The sequence below is a fragment of the Podarcis raffonei genome, chromosome Z (genome assembly GCF_027172205.1).
Source record: "Podarcis raffonei isolate rPodRaf1 chromosome Z, rPodRaf1.pri, whole genome shotgun sequence".
Classification (NCBI taxonomy): Eukaryota; Metazoa; Chordata; class Lepidosauria; order Squamata; family Lacertidae; genus Podarcis; species Podarcis raffonei.
This window is the reverse complement of record NC_070621.1, coordinates 3,803,616-3,824,239: the sequence shown is the minus strand read 5'-3', so window position 1 is coordinate 3,824,239 and position 20,624 is coordinate 3,803,616. Positions and strand designations below refer to the sequence as shown.

General features: G+C 45.4%; 1 protein-coding gene across 17 annotated transcripts in view; it reads right to left on the bottom strand.

Moving 5' to 3' along the window:
- The window catches only part of DNM1 (dynamin 1), a 132,558-nt gene that overhangs the window by 20,984 nt on the left and 90,950 nt on the right, over positions 1-20,624 (bottom strand). For all 17 annotated transcript variants that reach the window (XR_008328450.1, XR_008328449.1, XR_008328451.1 and 14 more), the window contains 2 exons: positions 5,631-5,740; positions 4,019-4,130 (listed from right to left, as the gene is read on the bottom strand). Coding sequence is in view for 14 of the 17 variants with exons in the window: in XM_053373541.1 (XP_053229516.1) it covers positions 4,019-4,130; positions 5,631-5,740 (222 nt within the window). In the remaining 3 variants the exon portion in view is untranslated. The remainder of the gene's footprint in view (positions 1-4,018; positions 4,131-5,630; positions 5,741-20,624) is intronic.

Here is a 20,624-nt window from a genome sequence, read left to right as displayed (position 1 = left end):
TAAAATTGACTGGAATGGAATATCTGCAAAGCAACAGAATAAAAATAAAAATAAAAAAGTAAAACTGGCTCAATAAGTATAGATTCCTAGAGAAAATTACTTACCAGTAGTGACAAGGGTTTGTGCCCCCAGAACTTACATTGGATCTAGTTTAAGAATATTGGACAAGGAAGCAGGGCCCATGGAGAGCCCATCCACAAAATATATCAAAGGACAGGGGAATGCAAAGCGAAGGAGGGGAAGCACGTTGATTAAAATGGGGTAAAGCACGACAAGGGCAGAATGGGTTTTAAAGAGTTTAGAAGGACAACACAGCATATGACGGACTCAGAGCCAGAATCATTCCACTGTATCACCAACAAGGTGGCACCACAGTCACTTAGCAAGTCATACAATATGGCGGCCTGGTGGGTTGTGATCCAATGTAGACCAAGTATCTGCTCCGTGCAGATGTGTGTGTGGAGCCTGTGAGAAGGAAGAGGAAGTGGGGAATAATGAGTGGGCAAAGCAGGGAATGGGGGCTGTGAGTGGTACAATAAATGGGATATCTTAGAAGAGATGGGGACGAAGAGGGCTGCCACCTCTTCTCCAGACACTACATGTTGTCCTTTAAAATGTCTTGTTGGAGTGGGAGCTGCTTCTCCTCACCCACCCATCCCCCTCATGGTCCTGTCCTCAATTCCCCTCCTATGGAGAAACGCTGTCTTGCTCCAAGTGGTGATTTCAAGGGCCAACTGGGACGAGAGATAAGCAGCCTTATGACAGGGAATGGTGTTGGTGGTGCCTGGAATGCAGGGAAGGGCCTGTGGACAAAGTTATGATTGGACTTCACTGGTGATCCATTGCTAAAAAATGAAAATAAAAACTCCTGTAGGTGGATGTGGGGAGAACCTCACTCGGCCAACAAGCCAAGGAATCTTAATAGTGAGAATTTTGGCCACTGTTACAGGTTCTAATGAAAACAACAACCTACACCACAAGACACACCACCTAAGTAATCCTATCAGTTTCGAACCTCCTTCTTTGCAGCATGAGTCTGTGACTCGCCATTATACGAAACACAAGACCTCGCATCAGTTGAAAGCCATTGGTCATTGGCTATGCTTGCTAGGATAATGGGAGCTGTAATTCAGCAACATGGGGGGAGGGAGAGGTTCCCCACACCTGGTTTGAAGCCAGTCAAGAGCCCCTCATAGTTACGCCATTTACATTTCCCCCTTTTTGTTTCATGTCTTAAAGAGGCACGAGTTTGTTTTGAAATACATCTGCTTCTTCTCTAATATGATAGGGAATCTCAGATAAGTAAAGAGACCTTGAAAAGGAATACTGTCGAAACAATTCATCTGTGAGATCCAGCTGCCCAGGAAGTTGTTAATTCTAAGGAAAGATGGTCCCTTATCAGAAGATAAATGATCTGTATATACGAAAGCAGAGTGACACAAGATTATACTCTGCCTCTTTTTTTTTAAATGAAGGCCAGTTGTCAACACTGTCCTCTCCAAGGACAGTCAGCACCAAACATATTTTAGTTGTACTCCACTTTTTAAATTAAAAATCCTAATGGAACAACTAATAACAATGATATTTGAAAGAAATCTAGATGGTGGGAATGTCCTCTGGCTCCAACATTTGGACTGATGCTTTGTGTTTTTTGCTGCTTTTATTTCCCCCCTCTAAATTATATGCTCTTTACTTATTTAGAAAATACAAGCTCTGTTTTGCTCCTAAATTTAAAACTTTGATTGTGTTGTCCTTCTTCCTTCCTTCCTTGATTTTACATTAATTAAAATACTTTATAAATATATGGAAATCTGGAAGTGAAGTACTTCTACTATCCTAATGTTCACATTCACTGACATTAGTTCTAAGCTGCTGTTCTTCCTGTATTGGTCACTGCTAGAGTGTTCAGGCAAACAGAAACTACCTTGTGAATAACCACAAAAGTATATTTTATTTATCCGTTTTTGAAATCATTATAACCCAACCCAATTCAAGATAGCAGTGCGGGCTACAAAATACAAAATAAAAGTAACCAACCAAACCATAAAAATAATAGAACCATTAGAACCAAACAAAACATAATGTCAGCTGCCATGTTTGCCGTTCACATCTCTACCCCACCTGCGTATAAAGCAGGTCTGGGCATCCTATTTTAATATCCTCCCCCCTGCATTCCTTCTCAACTGAGGGGAGCAGAACCTTTCTCCTCTCTTGCCTTGCTTAGGGCTCTTCCAGACTAGTACATGTTTTTTGTGGCCAGCATGCCACTGACACAACAATGGTATATTAGTGCTAGATCACCACACGCCCACACATCATTCTGCGTTCCTGCAATGTGTCCCTTGTGTTGCTGCAGTATTGCCACCTGAACAGGTACTGTTGCACTTTAGCAAAAAAAAAGGGGGAACAAAAAGATAAATCAGAACATTTGTGGCATAAAAAGGTACAGGATTTTCAGCAGGAAGCGACAGGCAGACGTGGAAAAGCTAAAAGAGGCAGAGAGGCTGGTGGGTGAAGTCTTCAGAGATGTTATAGACGCACCCCACTCTCCCGAAGATAGCGCCTCTGCTGTCAGGGGAGAAGGGGGGGCTTGAGGAAGGAGAGTGTCGCTCTGAGGCAGATGGGAACGTTTCTTTTGAATGGACCATTTCCTTGGAGGAAGAAGAGCTATTCTTTTGTGTCAAGGAAAGCTCTCTAGGGGGTGGAAGGATCCTGGCAGCAGCTGATTCAATAGTTAAAAACATAGATTGTTTGGTGCAGGATCGACAAGCAGACCACAGAGGAAATTGCCTGCCTGCCTGCCTGCCTGCCTGCCTGCCTGCCTGCCTGCCTGCCTGCCTGGTGTGAAGGTTGTTGGTGTTGCTCATCACCTTGAGAGCCTGGTTGATAGTGCAGGGGAGGAATCAGTGGTTGTGGGGCACATTGACACCACTGACATGGGAAAACGCAGTCATCAGGTCCCAGGAGCCAAATTTAGGTTGCTAGGTAGGATGCTGTAAGCCAGGATCTCCAACGCCTTGGCTTCCATGGGCAGGGACAGCTGGAGAGGCACAGCTTCGTGGCCTCAATGTGTGGAAGAGACGATGGTGTCAGGAAGAGGGCTCTGGATTTGTGAGGCAATGGGGAACACTTTGGGGCGAGCTAGGCCTGTACAAAAGGCACAGGCTCCACTTGAACCAGGTTGGAACCAGACCATTGATATAGTGGACATAAAGGAAACTGGGTGGGAGAGAACCAGCAGGGCACGGTTATCTCTAGTGAAAAACTCAATGGGAAGGACAGGGGAGGACGCATCAGAGGTGGTGGCGCTTGGCACGTCAAAGAGGGCATTGAGCACAGCATGTCAGAAATCCCCTAAGCGGCAGACTCTTCCATGGTGGAGATACTGGGCCCCAAGAGCAATCTAAATACAGACGTAACTTGTAAGTCAAACAGAATCCATTCCAGAAGTCTGTTCGACTTCCAAAATGTTCAACTTCCAAGGCGTGGCTTCCAACTGGCTGCAGGAGCGTCCTGCAGCCAATCGGAAGCTGTGCAGGACATTTGGCTTCCAAAAATCATTTGAAAACTGGAACAATAACTTACAGTTTTCAATCATTTGGGAGCTGAAACGTTTGCGTTTACAGGCGTTCGGCTTCCAAGGTTCCACTGTATTGGGGACGTGTTATTGTCTCCCAATCAAAATGTTCAGGGAGATCTTAAGATGAGCAGAAATTGAAGGCACAACAAGAAGGACACACAGGGTTCCACTGCTACAGGTAATGCTACCTTTGGCTGACCTCTGATGCTGCGAGCTGAGGCAATGGACTGTGTGTGAGAACCTGAGGGGAAAGTTTGGCTTCCCACATCCATCACTCCATCCCTCTTTACTTTGTACATGAACAGAGTAGATCATATGAACAAACAAACATGGCTGCCCCTACCAGGGAGGGTGGCGTCCTTTGTAGGCATGGTTTGCTCTAAGATGCATTACCCCCACACTCCTTTACCCTTCTGTCGCTGCTGTGGATCAACTCACCCCAACACGCTCCGGGTAAACTCCTGCGCGCAAGAAGGAGGCCTTCCAGCTATCCACCTCCTCCTGGGTCTCACAGGCCAGCTCCAGCTGCCGGTAATCTTTGTACACATTCCTGGGGCAAAAGAAAACAAAAAAATTAACTAATATAAAACACATTTTAAAAGTTATTTTCACACATATATGCATTTTTAAAAAGCACGCTTTATCCTAGTATACGTATTTTCTACACATTACCCAGCTGGGAAACTTTATTGCAAAATTCTGCGAAGTGAGAATTTCAAAGGAGGACTGCGTTTCAGTTTGTGGATTGGTCCTGAAAGTATGAATTAGGTAGATTTGGCTTTAACTGAGAACTGAGTTGAGTTTCTCTCCCATCTGTAGTCACAAGTTAGCCAAGATCTCAGGAAAAGGGGCCAAAAGGAAGTAATCAGTCTATAAGCTGCTTGTTGTGAGACTGCCAGCTGACGAACAGTTCCATTTCCAAACATAGTTTGCAATGCCTCTTCAAACCACAGTTTCAGAAAATGACTTGGAGGTGATCCCTGGCCATATTCGCCCAGTCTGGACATCAAGCAAACCATGGCTCCAGTAGGGATGCTTCATTAACTTGTTTTCTGTTAATCCTGCCATAAAGAGTCCTGATTTGCACCCACCAGTCTAATGTGAGAATGTGAGAATCTGCACTTCTCTGAATTTTGCAATACAGTGCTCAGCTGAAAAAATGTACCAAAAGGGGTTTTACAAAGGTATTATTTTAGGATAAAATATATTTAGAAATGAGATAAAGCACATCTTTAAAGATAAATTTCCATACAGATTTTTTTTTATGGCAGATTACTGCACAAGGGGTGGTGGAACTTACATTAAGAAAGAACTCATGAGCTGGAAATATACTGATCTCTAGGTTGAAATCAACAGAGTGATGGAGGAGGGTGCAACCCCCAGTTTTCCAAATAATAATTTGGAGGATAATCTGAACTGAGTTTTATTTCTCAGACAGAGGGTGCAATTTCATATCATACACTGAGGGAGAGCAGGGTGCAGAGAGGCTCCCATTCAGCCTTGGCCTCGCTTGCCACACCAGCTGCATCAATGTGAGGCATAAACCACTTCTTTTCTGTGCAATTCAGCTGGGTAATCATTTGCAGCCAGGGATCTTCTGCATCTCTCCACCATTGCATTCTGCTGCTGGCTCTTCCACAGGCAGCCACCAGCCTTGTATCAGGAAAGTCACAGAGCCCAGTAGTTCCTTTGAACTTTGAAAACAAAATGTGATATATCCTGATCACATCCTGCTTGGTCCTTAGAAAGCAGGGCTTTCAGAGTTTAGGAAACAATGCTTTTACACTTTCCTATAGCATCACCCCCCTTGTCCTTTATACACCTAATTATCCCCAGAGTAAATCTGCCATCCTCTGCCTTTACTGATGCCTTTACTAATTGTCACCTTCTGCCACCATGGTGCCAACACCTGTCCTCTTACACCCTCACCTTCCTAATACTTGCCATCCCACGACCTCACTTTCCTCACACTTGCCATTCTCTGCCCTTCTAAAACCCCCAAATGTGCAGATGGAATGGTATTACTGGAATTTCAGATAAAGGGCAGCACCTCTGCTCAGTGTTGAAGAGGGCAAAGATGTGCTTGCTGGACATGAAGCCCTTCTCGACATCCCGCACCTTCAGATTATCCACTGGCAACATGTATTTCTTCTCTTTTTCCTGAAAGGCACAAGAGCACCCGCCAGTTATTTCCCAGCCCTGATAAGCATTCAACACCATTGTGGAGTGTGCCAATTTCTATTTAAGTAAAGGGGCTAATAGCATTAGCAACCATCATATTTATTTAGCTATAAGTCATAACAGAGAGAAGAAGAAAGATGTTCAGAGTTGAGTCACCAAACCAGCTCTTGATTTCCAGAAGCATGCAAGGTAATGGGATTTCCCTTGTGCAACAGCAAAAAGCACACAATCTCACTTGATGTAATAAAATTATCCCTGTGGACCATTGATCCCCTGCTGGTGAGGCTCGCTGACCTCCTGGAAAAGCAAAAAATTGACCCTCTCCTGTCAGGCAAAGATCATAAGACGACCCGGATGGTTGCCAGATTCTGTGTACAGCTCTGTAGGCGCAGACCATCCCCCGACCCAAACTAGTTCATTAAGAAAATCCCCAAACTCGGTTCCATGGGTGACTCTGGGTCATCTCTCTGCGGTAGCTTATCTTAAAGTTTTAAGTGTCTATACGCTTATCATGTTTATAAATTTTAAATTTATTGTTGTACATTGTTTTAAATGTTTGTTTTCCTTCTGGGATTGTACCCCCAAGTGTGTTTTATAAGCTGGTGTCTGACCGTAATAAATTATCTATCATCTATCTATCTATCTATCCCTGTGGATAAACTCATATATTTTTCCACAAGAATCTTTAAACAGAGGACACCGACTAATGTAGTGAACAACGTCCTCTATTTCCCAAAACACACAGGAATGCTGTTCCAAAGGTGATTTCTTACAGTGGCTACCCAGAAGGGCAGGGAGCATAGCACCAACCCTCAATTCTGTAAAAAAAAAAAAAAAAAACAGTTCTGCACGGAACAAATGGAAAATCCTATTCACAGTTAGGAGAATGGTGGGGAAATACAAGAAAAAGTGTGGGAGAAGTGACTGCAATTGACTGAAAGACATAATCTCCCCAACAAACGCATCTGAACAAATGTTCAATAAAGACGAGGCATTGCACAGCCCACACATAAACTCTGTGCACAGTGGCCACCAAGATGTCTCTGGGAAGCATGCAAGCAATATCTGAGCACAAGAGCCCTCTCTGAGGTTCCCAGCAACTGCAGTTCAAGAAGCTATCTCCAGCCATCAAGGCTGGAGAGTCCATGAAGAAAGCTGAGGCAATTTGTCTTGGGCAGCAGCTGCTGGGTGACCTTGGGTAGTCATACTCCTCTGAAGTTTCTCAGCCTCATTCACCTCACAGAGTGTTTGTTGTGGGGGAGGAAGGGAAAGGAGATTGTTAGCTGCTTTGAGACTCCTTAGGGTAGTGATAAAGTGGGAAATCAAATCCAAACTCTTCTTCTTCTTCTACCGATAGCATCATCCTCCATGAATTTGTCTAATCCTCTTTTAAAGCCTCCCAAGTTTAGCTATTGATTTGTTTATATCCTACTTTTTGTCCCAAAGGACTCCTGGGCAGCTAACAACAAATGATTTTTCTAAAACCTCTATGTGTTCTGAGTAGAGGACTTTCTTCCATCTGTCCTGAATACTCCAACATTCAGCTACATAAGTTGTCCAGTGAGAGAGTGTTATGCTGTTCCTAGTGTTACCAGGATGGTCGATAAGCAGCTCACCCAGTCTAAACCATAGCTGTCAACCTTCCCTTTTTTTGCGGGAAATTCCCTTTTCCAGCACCGTTTCCCGCTGCTATTCCGGATGGTTAGATATCCCGTAGACTGTCCCCGGGACAGGTGAGGCTGCTGATCCCTTATTTTCAAATCTGAAAGTTGACAGCTATGGTCTAAACCCATAAACGCATCTTTCTGTGACCACATTGCAAATCAGTAGAAAATACTGGTATCTTTAAAATGACCTATAGGGGGAACCATTAAACCAGGAAGAGGAACAAACGTTCCCGTCATCCCAGAAGCCTCTCCTGCATTCAACTGCGGCTGCTTTATTGGAAAACTGAAGCAACATGATCTCTTACAGCAAGACAGAAAATGGAAAAGGCAGGCTGGCTGGCAATTCTCAGGCGCCAAAATCTAACTAGAAACCGCAAAAGCAAAGAAGGGGATGGTGTGTGCATTGTTGTTTGAATTCTGACTACTGTCCTGACTACACCAAACAGGGTTGCTGGGCTTTCTCCTTGCTGTTTGAAAAGAACAGACGGTGTGTCTCACAAACACTGTAGCCACAGGAGATTTTGAAAAGTGAGCAGAAATCACTCATTAGCCCAGGGGTGAGAACCTCAGGCCCAGGGACCTGCTATGTCCACACACTTCCTCTCAATATTGGACCTGCCTGGGGTGCAAGCGCAGAGACAGCCTCACTATTCTCCCTTCCATCCATAACTTGCTTTTTTAAAGGGATCGTTAGACACATTCCTGAAAGCTGGAGGAAAGGTTGCAGCATCCAGTATGTTTTCATTTAGAGAAAAGGCAAGCAACAGGCGACGTCATAGGAGATTATAAGATGATGGATGTGCCCGCAAAGAATCATAGTTCTGGAAATGCATTTTACTCCACGATCCCGTTCAGTTGTTTCAGAGGCATGGAAATGGGTGGCTACTTTCAAATCTATGAATCACATTCAGGTCAGGTCATGTTACTAGTCATTTCCTTTGCTTTTCCCAGCATGAAAAAGTGTGTTGTTTGTTTGTTTTAAAAAAAATTGCATCACAACAACTGTGAGCTTTAAGTCAGGCTAAACTTGACCAAGGCCACCCAGTGAGTTCTTGTGTTGGTTGTGAGGGTTTCAGGTAGGGGGGGTGTCTCCCAGCTGTACTGGAAGATGATGGGAGCCAAGCCCTGGACCTTCTTAATGCAAAGCAGGTACCATTCAGCTACTGTCTGCCAAAAAATAAAATAAGATTCTAGTTCTCATGGTTCTGTATGGGTTGCATTAGAAAGGAACATAGGAATCTGCCTTATACTGAGCCAGAGCATCTGGTACATCGAGCTCAGTGTCATCCATACTGACGAAGGGCTTATCCACATTTACCTTTCACCCGTGCTTCCCAGGCACTGGTCTGCACTTAAAAGCTCTATATCCGAGCATTTTTGCCTTTGTTTTTCCCCAGAGCTCTCCTGGTGAAAACCCGCTCTTTAGTGCTCAATCAAAGCAAGCATCAATTCAGGTTTTCCACGGATTGCCATTGCCTCTGATTCAGCTTTAAAAAGCGGGTTTTTGTGGAGAAATCTCCGGGAGGGAGGTGCTCAGACATGCCTGGAAAGAGCAGAGGAAAGGCAAGTGTGGGTCAGAGGTGCCAGTTTCTTAAGATGATTGAGGGGATCCAACATGAGGGGGGCCAAGCCCCCTAAAAAAAACCTATGGGGGGAAGTGCACCCCGGGCCAGGAGCTGGTGCTTATGACATGAGTCAGTGGCTCCCTGGGCTTTCTGACAAGGATTTCCCTAGTCCTACCCAAAGCCCTACCCACAGATGCCAGGGAACGCAACTGCAATATTTCTAATGCAAAGCATGTGCTCTAGCACTGACTTTTTAGCTAATAACCACAGGCAGAACCCTCAAGGTGTATAATCCCCTTTTAATGCTGCCAAAGACATTGTACATCACCACATATTGGGGTGGAAAATTCTGTGAGTTGAAGCAGGTGAACAGTGATAGCTTTCCTAGATCAGTTGTTCTAGTGTCATCATGTCCTTGCAGCACACTCACAAGGGTGTTCATTGGCACCATAAAGGCCTTTCCCATCTGATGATTACAGGCTGCAGTGCTTATGAATACCAGTTGCTGGAAATAATGGGGGGGGGGAATGCACATGTTCAGGTCCCACAGAAATCTGTAAGAACAGGAGGCCAGAATAGTTGGACCATTGGCTTCTTCTTAGGTTATTATGTTGCTGCTATGGGAGAAAGCGAGGGTGTATCTGGCTCACAGTCCATTGCCCCGCAATCCTTTGCTGCTGCTTACAGTTACTGCTCAATAACTTCTACCCATTTCAAATCCTGTAGCCATAGGATATGGTATCTCACCACCAGAAAGATGTCACTGGGAGGAGGAACCCAACTACGATAATTTGCTTTCCTGTTCTTCTGGATGAGGTACTTCAACGCTAACATTCATTCAGTTTTCACTGCTAATATGTGCTAAATGCAAGAACATTAAGGGCTGCTTCACATCTTAGCTATATGCTGCAGGGAAATCATACGGTGCAGCTCTTGCTGAGATGGACAACAGTGAACAGCCAGCAATGGGTTTCTTATCTGAGTGTCCTTCTACATTTAAAATTCCTTGCCCATGGAAACATAGCATGTCAGGAATAAATAATCTAGGCTAGGCTTCTTCCTGGTACACTGGTTTCTAAGTGCCTGTTGTTGCTGTTTATCCTGGGGAACATTGAAGCTTGTCATCTGAAGTCCAACAAGAACCGCATGATTCTTGCTGGTCACATTGTTTGGCTATGACACAGTCCCTTCCCAAACTTTGGTGTGACACATGCATGCTTCTCGTTGCAATAATAACCACATCCGATTATATTATGTATGTTGTTGTTACATGCATACATGGTAGAAGGTCAAGATTATAAGGTCGTGTAGGAATTTCCTAATGTAGGATGCAGTCCTGTAGGCTATATGTTCCTACAGCTGCTCTGCATGTTCTGGTGTTGACTTGCAACTGACCTCCCACAGTATCCACACACACCCACACACCCAAGCTACTGAGCTCTTCAAAGGAATTCTGCTCTGAACTAGCAACTCAGCTCTTGGAAAGCACACATTGCCCCTTGCCAGTTATGTGGCTCAGTTAGGAAACACCAGCGAAGGAAGCGCAAACTTTTGCGGCAGTCCTGGATGCAATAAACCAGACTAGCAACAAGCAAACTACCCTAGGATTCAAAGTACCAGGTAGGGTTGCAATCTGGCATATCTGGATGTGACTGAACTGCCGGTAGGACTTGCAGTGCGATGCAAGAGACCTTCTTGGACCCCCCAGTATCATGACCCTTCTCTTGCACACATGATATGCTGTGCCATTGGCCCCCCACTCTAAATTCCTGGCCTCAGCCTCTCAAGTATTTCCATCTTCTCCCCTTTCAGCCCAGCCTGTTTTATATCAATGCTCTGACTTCATTTCCTGAATATAGAGACAGGAAAATGTGTAACGAGCTGCCGAGGGCCGAGACCTTCAAAGTGTTGGATGGGAGCCTCCAGCCCATGTGTTAGCAATCAAGCTGTGGGTATGTGTGTGTGCAGTGGCTGAAACGACCCAGAAGCATCCCAGCCAAAGGAGTAGGATGGGGCGGGCAGGCGGGGGCTGACTGGCAGGAGGAGTAGATGCCTGCCTGCCTTGGGGGTGGGGGTGGAATAGAGGTTTGGGCTCAGGACCAAGACATCTGCAGCCTGCATCTCTCATTCTCTCTCTTTTTTAATTAATTATAAATTGTATTAGTATTTTCCACACAACAACAACAACAAGAAAAATATCAAAAGATAACAATACAGTCATACCTGGGGTTGAAGTTGCTTCAGGTTAAGCCTTTTCGGGTTGCGCTCCACGGCGACCAGGAAGTAACAGAGCGCGTTACTTCCAGGTTTCGCCGCTCGCGCATGCGCAGACGCTCAAAATGATGTCACATGCATGCGCAGAAGCGGCAAATCGCGACCCGCACACACTCAGACGCAGGTTGCGTTCGCTTCAGGATGTGAACGGGGCTCCGGAACGGATCCTGTTCACATCCAGAGGTACTACTGTTCACAAAACACAAAAACCAACATTCCAAAAAAAATCCAAATCCATATCTTACAAGTTAATAATATAAACACTAAAAAGAAAAACGAACGTTGACTTCCACCAATCCCACAGCACCTCCTTTACCTCTCATTGTGTCCTCCTGTTTTCCTGATCACCTCTATCCTAGCATCCAGATATAAATCCTTCTTTCTTATCCTTTCACTTCACAAGGTTATTCCGGACTCAGCCAGATTTCTGTCCTCGAACCTTGGCTTTTAAGGTATTCATTTAGATACTCCCATTCCTTTTTCACTTTTTGTTTTTTGCCTTATTATATTTGCATTATTATTGACTGCATCTCTCATTCTCAGGCACCTCTCCTTGAGCCTGGGGCTGGAAAGGGAGAAGAAGCTTCAGAGTTAACCAGGCTCAGATGATTTGTGGGTAGTCGTTTTTTTCTGGGACACGGAGCAAAGGGAGGTGGTAACATGAGTTCAGCATTTTAATAGAGGTATAAAACAGAGGTGGGGGGGCACCTATCACGTTCTCCCCCCTCTGCAGCCCCCCGCTTCCTCTCTCTCTCTCTCTCTCTCTCTCACCCACACACATATCCCATCCACGTGCAAGAGTGACTCAGTGGTGAGAGAAAGCAGACTCTGGTCATAACTCAGAGGCACTCCCTTTAAGGATCTACGGACACCCAGGGATCGGGAGTGAGGGGCAGTGGGGGGCGGAGGAGATGTAGGGCATCTTCTATCTGTGCCTGTTTAGTAGGTATGGATAGGCAGGAGTTATATTCTCATCCTCTCCCACACACTCCAGCCGTCCTTATTTGTGTAACTTGTACCACCCTAATAAATCACCATCCTGATTTTTGTCTTTTGAGAAATCCCTCGTCAAAATGTCACCGTGGTGAGTTGCTACAGCAAGGCGTGCCATTTGGGTGGGGTGGGGTGGGTAAAACTTCATTTCGCAAATTTATTGCAAAAAAAAAAATATGCTTTTGGATGTGAGGAATTCAAATCTGCTGTTATTTTTGTGTTTTGACAACATTTCGCTTGGTAAGTCTCCGTTTGATGGACAAGCACATAAACTGCTTTCGGAAAACCAAAGAATCTTTATTTTACCATCTGAAAATGTCAGGTAATGCTAAAAAACAACAATGTATAAATGCAAGTACCTGGCAATCATTTTAAATGATACCAGTGCAATTTTACACACATTCTATTTACCAAGCAAAACTAAATTATATTAATTTAACCAAAATATCTTTTGAATTCCCAAGTCGTGTTACAAATTTTTACCACCCCGCATTTTGGGAATTTGGAAGTTGAAAATTCAACATGCCCTATAATGCTACTGTGCTCATTGTGGAGGGTCCAGGCCCCCATGCTATACCCTCTGTCTCCAGAAATAAAATCTCTGGATGAGAGGGTAGGTGTGTCTAACGTACTCTAATGCACACATGCATTACACTTAGGTACCATGTAGGGATGGGAAGCCCGTGACCAGCCCCCATACTGTTAGACTACAATTCCCATAGTTCCTGGCCACTAGCCACACTTGTTTTGTGCTCATGGGAGTTGGAGTCTGGCAACATTCAGAGGGGACCATGTTTGCAAGCCCTGGCATACAACCCTCTATCTTCAAGCGGGAAGGCGAGAGAGAGAGTTTATCTCTCTCTCTCTCTCTGTGTGTGTGTGTGTGTGTGTGTGTGTGTGTGTGTGTCTCCCTCCCTCCCTCCAGTATCTTTTATGGGAGGTTGTGAAATAAAGATAACAACAACAATAAGCTCACACCCTCCCCACACCCACCCCTTGGATGCTGGTGTATTCAGCTTTGGAGGGAAATGAAAGTGGATGGATCTCCCTGCCTCTCTGTATGTTCCTGTTGCTCATGTGACAAAGATGCTTCAACCCTTAGAGCACGGGTTGGTATCTGTGGCCCTCCAAGTGAGGGAAGAAGCCCTAGCTCAGTGGTGGGACATCCATTATGCATTGCATTCAACTCTAGAATTTCCATTTAGGGCTGGGAAAGACTCTTGCCTGAAATCCTGGAGAGCTAGCTGCTGCCGGCCAGTGTAGACAAGGCCAAGTTGGATAGACAACAGATCTGCGTTGATAGAAAGGCAGCCAACGATGGTCCTATTCTGAACTACTACAACTCCACCACCCCTGGTCACTGGCCACGCTGGCTGGAGCTGATGGCAGTTGGAGTCCAACAGCCTTAACTGGACTGAAGCCTCTCCATCAACCACTGCCTTAGATTGGCTTGAGAGCTGAGTTTTGCAACTGCCTTTCACAACTGCCTTCCTGTAAAAGTCCAAAGGGTGTCCTAAATTGGTGGATGCACTTAAGGCAGAGGCTCAAATGCCTGCTCCACTATTTTGTCTTTCACCTATTGTCTTTATGTGACTGGAGTTCAGCCCCTCGCTCATTTCTATAAAAAGGAGAGACATCACTTTGCCAACAAAGGTCCGTATAATTAAAGCTATGGTTTTCCCAGTAGTGATGTATGGAAGTGAGAGCTGGACCGTAAAGAAGGCTGATCACCGAAGAATTGATGCTTTTGAATTCTGGTCCTGGAGGAGACTCTTGAGAGTCCCGTGGACTGCAAGAAGATCAAACCTCTCCATTCTGAAGGAAATCAGCCCAGAGTGCTCACTGGAAGCTGAGGCTCCAAGACTTTGGCCACCTCATGAGAAGGGAAGACTCCCTGGAAAAGACCCTGATTTTGGGAAAGATGGAGGGCACAAGGAGAAGGGGACGGCAGAGGACGAGATGGTTGGATAGTGTTCTCGAAGCTACCAGTATGAGTTTGACCAAACTGCGGGAGGCAGTGGAAGACAGAAGTGCCTGGCGTGCTCTGGTCCATGGGGTCATGAAGAGTCGGACACGACTAAACGACTAAACAACAACAACTCAAGGATATGCAGTACCGGCACTTCTATTTTTGTTGAAAACAAAAGTGTGCCCTATTTTTCGGGGGGGGGGGGGTGCAAAACACTGATTCCCATCAGCCCCAGCCAAAACATATGGAGGTTACCAGACTGGAGAAAGCTGCCTTGTAGGATCTGAATGGGGAAAGTTTATATACATTACTCTTGAGCGGATGACCCAGCTCTGCAAGTGATCTTTGCTGCTCACTTCCCCTGAACAGATCATACTTGCGTAACTGCGCCAAACGCCTTGCATCCTACACTCCAGAAGTCAGGGAACGTGAGTATAATGGAAGAATGGTCATGACGGGCCTCCGAAAAGAAAGGGGAGTGACCCACATCCTCCAGATCGGTTGCTAGTTTTGTTTCATCCCTGCTAAACCATGGATTCCAAATCTCCCTTTCTTCTGCCTCCCCCCACCCCCATCTTGTGTGTGCTGGTGGGTTTGCATATTGCACATAAAGCAGCCTTTATCCCTGCAGCAATGGAGAGGAAATAGAGCACATGGCCCTTGGAACATCTGGAATCGCTACACGGGAGCCGCGCACCAGAGGGAAGACAACATTCCTTGAGTTTCCATCCAAGGTATGGAGCCTTCTTTTCCCCTCCCTCGCAACCTTATCCACCAGGCGGCTCAGTTCCTGTCGAACTTTGACCTTCCCAGCAGCTGGCAAGCTCCTCCTTCAAGCCTCGTTAGTTTTGCACTGCCACGTCAATTGAGGCAGAAGTGCAGGAGAGAAGCAGGAGAAGGAAGGGAGGCGCAAAGACCAGAATGACGGAGCCACAATGAGTGCCAGATGCTGGGTGGGGACTGGAGGCCACAAAGGAGGTGTGGGAGGGAGCCAGATCACTCTCCTGGTAGCCAGAGGCTAACTGCAAAGGCAAGTGGCCAACGTGGGAGCAAAGAAGCTTTGTGGCGGACCTGATCACAAATGCCGCACTCCCCGGACATTTGCTCTGGAAGCCAAAGCAGAGTTGGAGTTCCTTTGGGGCAACAGCAGCAGCAGCAGCAACCACCACAAAAACCAACAAAGCGTTTCACGGAAGCATTGTGTGGATACTTCAGGCCCAAGCGATCTTCTACCACGAGCTGACCAGATGTGGGGGTTCCCTAAAAGGAGCTGAGGACCCATAACTCCTCCACCTCCAGCACATGGCTGCATCTTCCAAGAGACTCTTCTCCCAATTTTTCAGTTGGTGACAACTGTTTGCTTTCTTCGTTTATTTAATTTTGTTTCTATTTTCCCTCCCCCTAAGGAACCTGCGATGTGGCCGAAGGGATCTGGGTGGTTTTCCGTATGAAGAAGCTTGGAGAAGAAAGGGGCAGGACGGTTGAATGGATTCTGCGGATGCGGGGATCACCGAAGCTGGCGCCGATGTTTCTTCCCTGGCAGCTGGTAAAGTAAGCTGCTTCTTCTGACAGGACTTGGTCTTCCCATTGCCTGTTTCCCCCCTCTCTCTGTCTCTCTGTCTTTCTCTCCCCTGAGAACGGTCAGCCCGGAGGCAGGAGCCCGGGAAAGAAGTAAGTGCACCACCTGCTTGCCGGCTTTTTGGACTCAGAGGCTCCACTCCGTCTGCCCAGTGTTCGGACTACCTGTTCAGGATTACAAGATTGTACAGTAGTCTGCACATTGGTTAGGCTGTGCTGGGATATACATCGTATGCTGCTGGCACTGTGCAGGGAAAGAGGTGCTTGCCTGGCCAAAGGAAAATGATGCCTGGGTTCTCTCCCCATCCCAGTTTTCATCTCTGAACTTCACCTTTTCTTAGCTGTCTTGCTTCCTTCCACGTCCCACCTCCCTCCCCTTGCAGGCAGGTAGGGTGCTCTCTTCTTGGGTTTGCAGTGGGGGGTGCAGACCACAGAGAGTGAGATGGCAGGAGATTTTTGGCTGGCGCAGGTTTGCGATGCAGGTTTTAGTGGGTCACAGTGAAGCAGCGTTAGCTGTCTACTAAGTACCAGAGATGCTTGCCATGAAGGGTTTGAATAGTACAGTGGTACCTCAGGTTACAGACGCTTCAGGTTACAGACTCCGCTAATCCAGAAATAGTACCTCGGGTTAAGAACTTTGCTTCAGGATGAGAACAGAAATTGCGCCGCTGCGGCACGGCGGCAGCGGGAGGCCCCATTAGCTAAAGTGGTACCTCCTGTTAAGAACAGTTTCAGGTTAAGAACGGACCTCTGGAATGAATTAAGTTCTTAACCCAAGATACTACTGTAGTGAGACTGGAGAAGTCAGTATAAGTTGCATCTTCAGTTGAAAGCATTCGTTGTGTTGAGCTATTTCAATTGCTTTTGTTTGATCTGCTCATTGTACACAACCCCTCAGTTAGTTAAGAACTCTTCTGGGGGCTTCATAGGATGGGAAGCTGGAAGCTGGCAAAAATGTTGCTCATTTTAAAAAAGCATCAAAAGGATTCTCAGAGCTCTCAAATATAGTTTCAATATTTACTCTGGCACCTTTCTGCAACTTCAGGACAAATATGGAAGAAAAGGGCTTATCCACACTTCCATTTGGTCCACATTTTATTCTGTTTGCCCCATGCTTTCCAGGCATGGTTCCGATAGGATTTTTGCTTGCCCGAAGTCAGTCTGCAGAAATCCCAATTTACATATGCTACAATTCAGCATTAAACAGTGTGTTTTCCCTGCGAAAGCAGCAGGGCAAACGAAAAGCCTCTCAGACCCATGCCTAGAGACCATGGGACAAATGGAAGTGTGAATGAACCCAAAGAGGGGGGGGGGCAAGAATCATGGGAGATGGGGAAAGATTTAAAAGGAAATAAGATGCAGGGAAAGTGCACAAGTGCCAATCAATATGAATTGCTACCATATTATCTGCAAGGGGTTGAGAGTCAGAAAACAAAAGTGTGCTCTAGTACCTCAGAGGCACTGGGTTTTCATGGTGTGGCCTTTCCTAAAGATCAGGCTCTTTCATCGGATGCCTGAAGAACCCCTGGAATCTGGGGGAAGAGGCTGCTGCTCCTTCTGAGACCATTCCACAAGAAATAAATCAGAGCCCTGAGAAGCCGCAGCAGTTTCCTCCCCTTTTTACCTCTTATCTGGGATGAGTTTTCAAGGCAGAAATTGAAAGCAGGGAAGGAAACTGTGATAACATTCGGTTCATCCACTAAACTCGCTGGAGTTACTTCTGTCTTAATGACTGATGAAGAAGTTCAAGAGGCAAAAGGGAGACAAACTAAGGAAATGAGAAAGCATTTCATGCTGGCTGTGGAGTGTGTGTTCCCCCCTTAAGTGGCTCTTGCAATAAACAAGAGGTTTATTTTAGCCAGCTGTCATGTTTGGATCCCTGCCCCTGGGCTGCCTTTTAATCTTGCAAAAAGTGCAGAACTCTTTTTTTAATGTCTATGGTGAACGATGAAAGTTTAAATTGTGTTCACTGTGCTTAAATCCTGTCACCTGAAAGAAAAATGGATGGGAGGCAAGATTCATTCCACGTTTTTCACTAACTGGAGCACCAAGTGAAATACACGGTGTGGTTTTGATTTTCACTCGATGGAGGCAAGGTATAATTTGGGACAGGGTAATCTAAGTCAGTTTTCAGCGTGAAGGCCTGGGCCTGGTACCCAAACATACGGAATACAAATAAAAGGGAGAGGAGCTTTGGGCATCTACAGAGAGCTTTCCAGATACAGTGGTACCTCTAGTTATGAACTTAATTCGTTCCGGAGGTCCGTTCTTAACCTGAGACTGTTCTTAACTACCGGCGTGCTTTCGCTAATGAGGCCTCTTGCTGCCGCTGTACCGCCGGCACACAATTTCCGTTCTCATCCTGGGGCAAAGTCCTCAACTTGAGGTAACTCTTCCAGCTTAGTGGAGTTTGTAACCTGAAGCGTTTGTAACTCGACATACCACTGTACTGCTTGGTAGTCACATCAGACCTTCAAACATCCAGCAGCTGCATTTTAAATTGCATTTTAACCTGTATTTTAAATTGGTTCCCCCTCCCTATTATGTTTTTACTGTAATTTTTACTGTTGTTAGCTGCCCTGAGCCCAGCTCTGGCCGGGGAGGGTGGGATATAAATTATTATTATTATTATTATTATTATTATTATTATTATTAAGAGTTTCCAATGAGGAGGGGCTGGCTTCAGCTGCAGAATTTCCTGAAGAAATTAAGCCCCAGGAGAAAGTCACAAAACAGAGATTCCTACAAAAATATGCCTAACCCCACTCCACCTCAGAGGGTTTCAGTGATGGCAGGCCAAGGCACAGATGTCGATATGCAGAGACAAAGCATAGGTTAAAAACTCCAAGAAATCAAACAGATGCTTGATGAATGTGGCTATTATGCAGAAGGGTAAAATGTCCACCCTTCTTAGTCATTCACACATCATCTTCTTAAGCCCGTTTAATATGGATTAGCAACTGCCCATTAACATGCCTTAAGCACCAGTCAAAAAAGGTTAGAGAGTAGGAAAAAGGACGGATCAGTGCCTACTCCCTTCCAGCCATGTGCTGGAAGTAGTGGACTGTCTATTATAGTATTCCTAAAAGGGTGCAACCCTTAGGCACTCAGAAGTAAGTCCCATTTAATTCAATGTGGTTTGCCCCCTGGTTAAGTGGGGCAACTTAGACTAGAGAAAATGTTGGTGATGGGCTTAAAATAATAATTATTATTATTATGCACATCTATGGAAGATTCATCAGTGGCAACTAGAACTACTGTTCAACAGACACTGAAGATTAATAACAAGCAAAAGGCTGAGTCAGAGAGGTCACTGGGATGAATCAGCTAGCATATCCCTCTTCTCTGCCCATCAACCTCTCTGCCTATCATCCTAGGCAGGCACCCTCACTGTACAGGCAGCCCCTCCATTTACGTGCGTTCAATATGTGCACGACCGTGTATACGCACATTGTGCTGAATCTGGAAGTGATCCAGAAACATCATAAAGGCGTCACTGAAACGTCACTAAAACGGAGGAACAGGGGCAGGGGCGAAATGGGGTGTTTGCAGGCTTTTTCAATGGGTTTCAACTGTACGCAATTTCATTGGTGTCTGGGGGGCTACCTGTACTGTTTAAATACTTTTTTTATTTTAGCACATAATTTTGTTATGCACAGCTGTTTTTAAAGTTTTCCTGTTTTTATTATTGATGATTATTTTGTATTATTTTGCAGGCACTGCATTTTTTAAATTAAGCAGTATACAATCCCCCCCCCTACATAAAATAAACACACTTTACAAATGTTTTGTCCCCACCGACAAACACACACATTTTCTGAGCAGTGGGATAATTAGGGCAGCCCTTCCAGCTGAGTTAGGGTCCAGTTGTTAGGTTTTTGCCTCCCATTATGGCCAGTGGTCAGGGATGATGGGAGCTGTAGTCCAACAACATCTAGAGAGCTGCACCCCACTGCCTATTGCTCAGAAGCAAACTGCCCCTAAACCCAAAGCAAGCTGGTAGCCGTTACCACTTCTTGTGGCAGTGTGTGCTATCAATTAATTACATGTTGTGTGAAGGAATACTGTCCCGATTTTCAATCCAACTGATTTACTTATGTTTGGTGGGGACGCAGGAGAGGGCCTTCTCAGTGGTGGCTGCTCCCAGACTCTGGAACTCCCTCCCTGGAGAAGCCAGACTGGCTCCCTCCTTGCTGTCCTTCTGCCAGCAGGTAAAGGTGGCTTTATTCTGGCAGGAATGTGGGACCTGACTGCTTTTAAATGTGTTGTTCTATTTTTACTATCTGTATTTTAATAGATTTGTTTTTAAATGATTTTAATTCCATTATAGTTTGTTTTCTAACAATTATATTTTAGCTTTCTATGTTTTATCTGTGTTTGTTTTAACTTTTGTAAGCATGCTTTGAGTACTGGCTCTGGGGAAATGTGGAGTATAAAATAAAACAACAACAACAAATTATTTGTTAAATTTATATGAATGGAATGCTTTTAAAAAAATTATATCTCACTTTTCCATGCAAAATGCCAGATTTTCACTGGGCCCCAAGTTCTAGTGATATGAGAGAGGGAGAAAATTTTCACTTTATCCATACCATACACTGTGTCACAAACCAAATCTTGCAAACTTTTCTCCCAGGTGAGTTGTTTTGGCCCTGTGACCATATCTGGTTATCCTTTTCTGCATCTTCTCCTGCTCTACAGCCCCCTGCTTGAGACACAGCAACCAGAACTGTGCGCAGTATTACATCCCTGGCCTCCCCATAAGTTCTGTGATACAGGCAGTTTTATTTTCAATCCCTTTCGCAATAATCTCTACC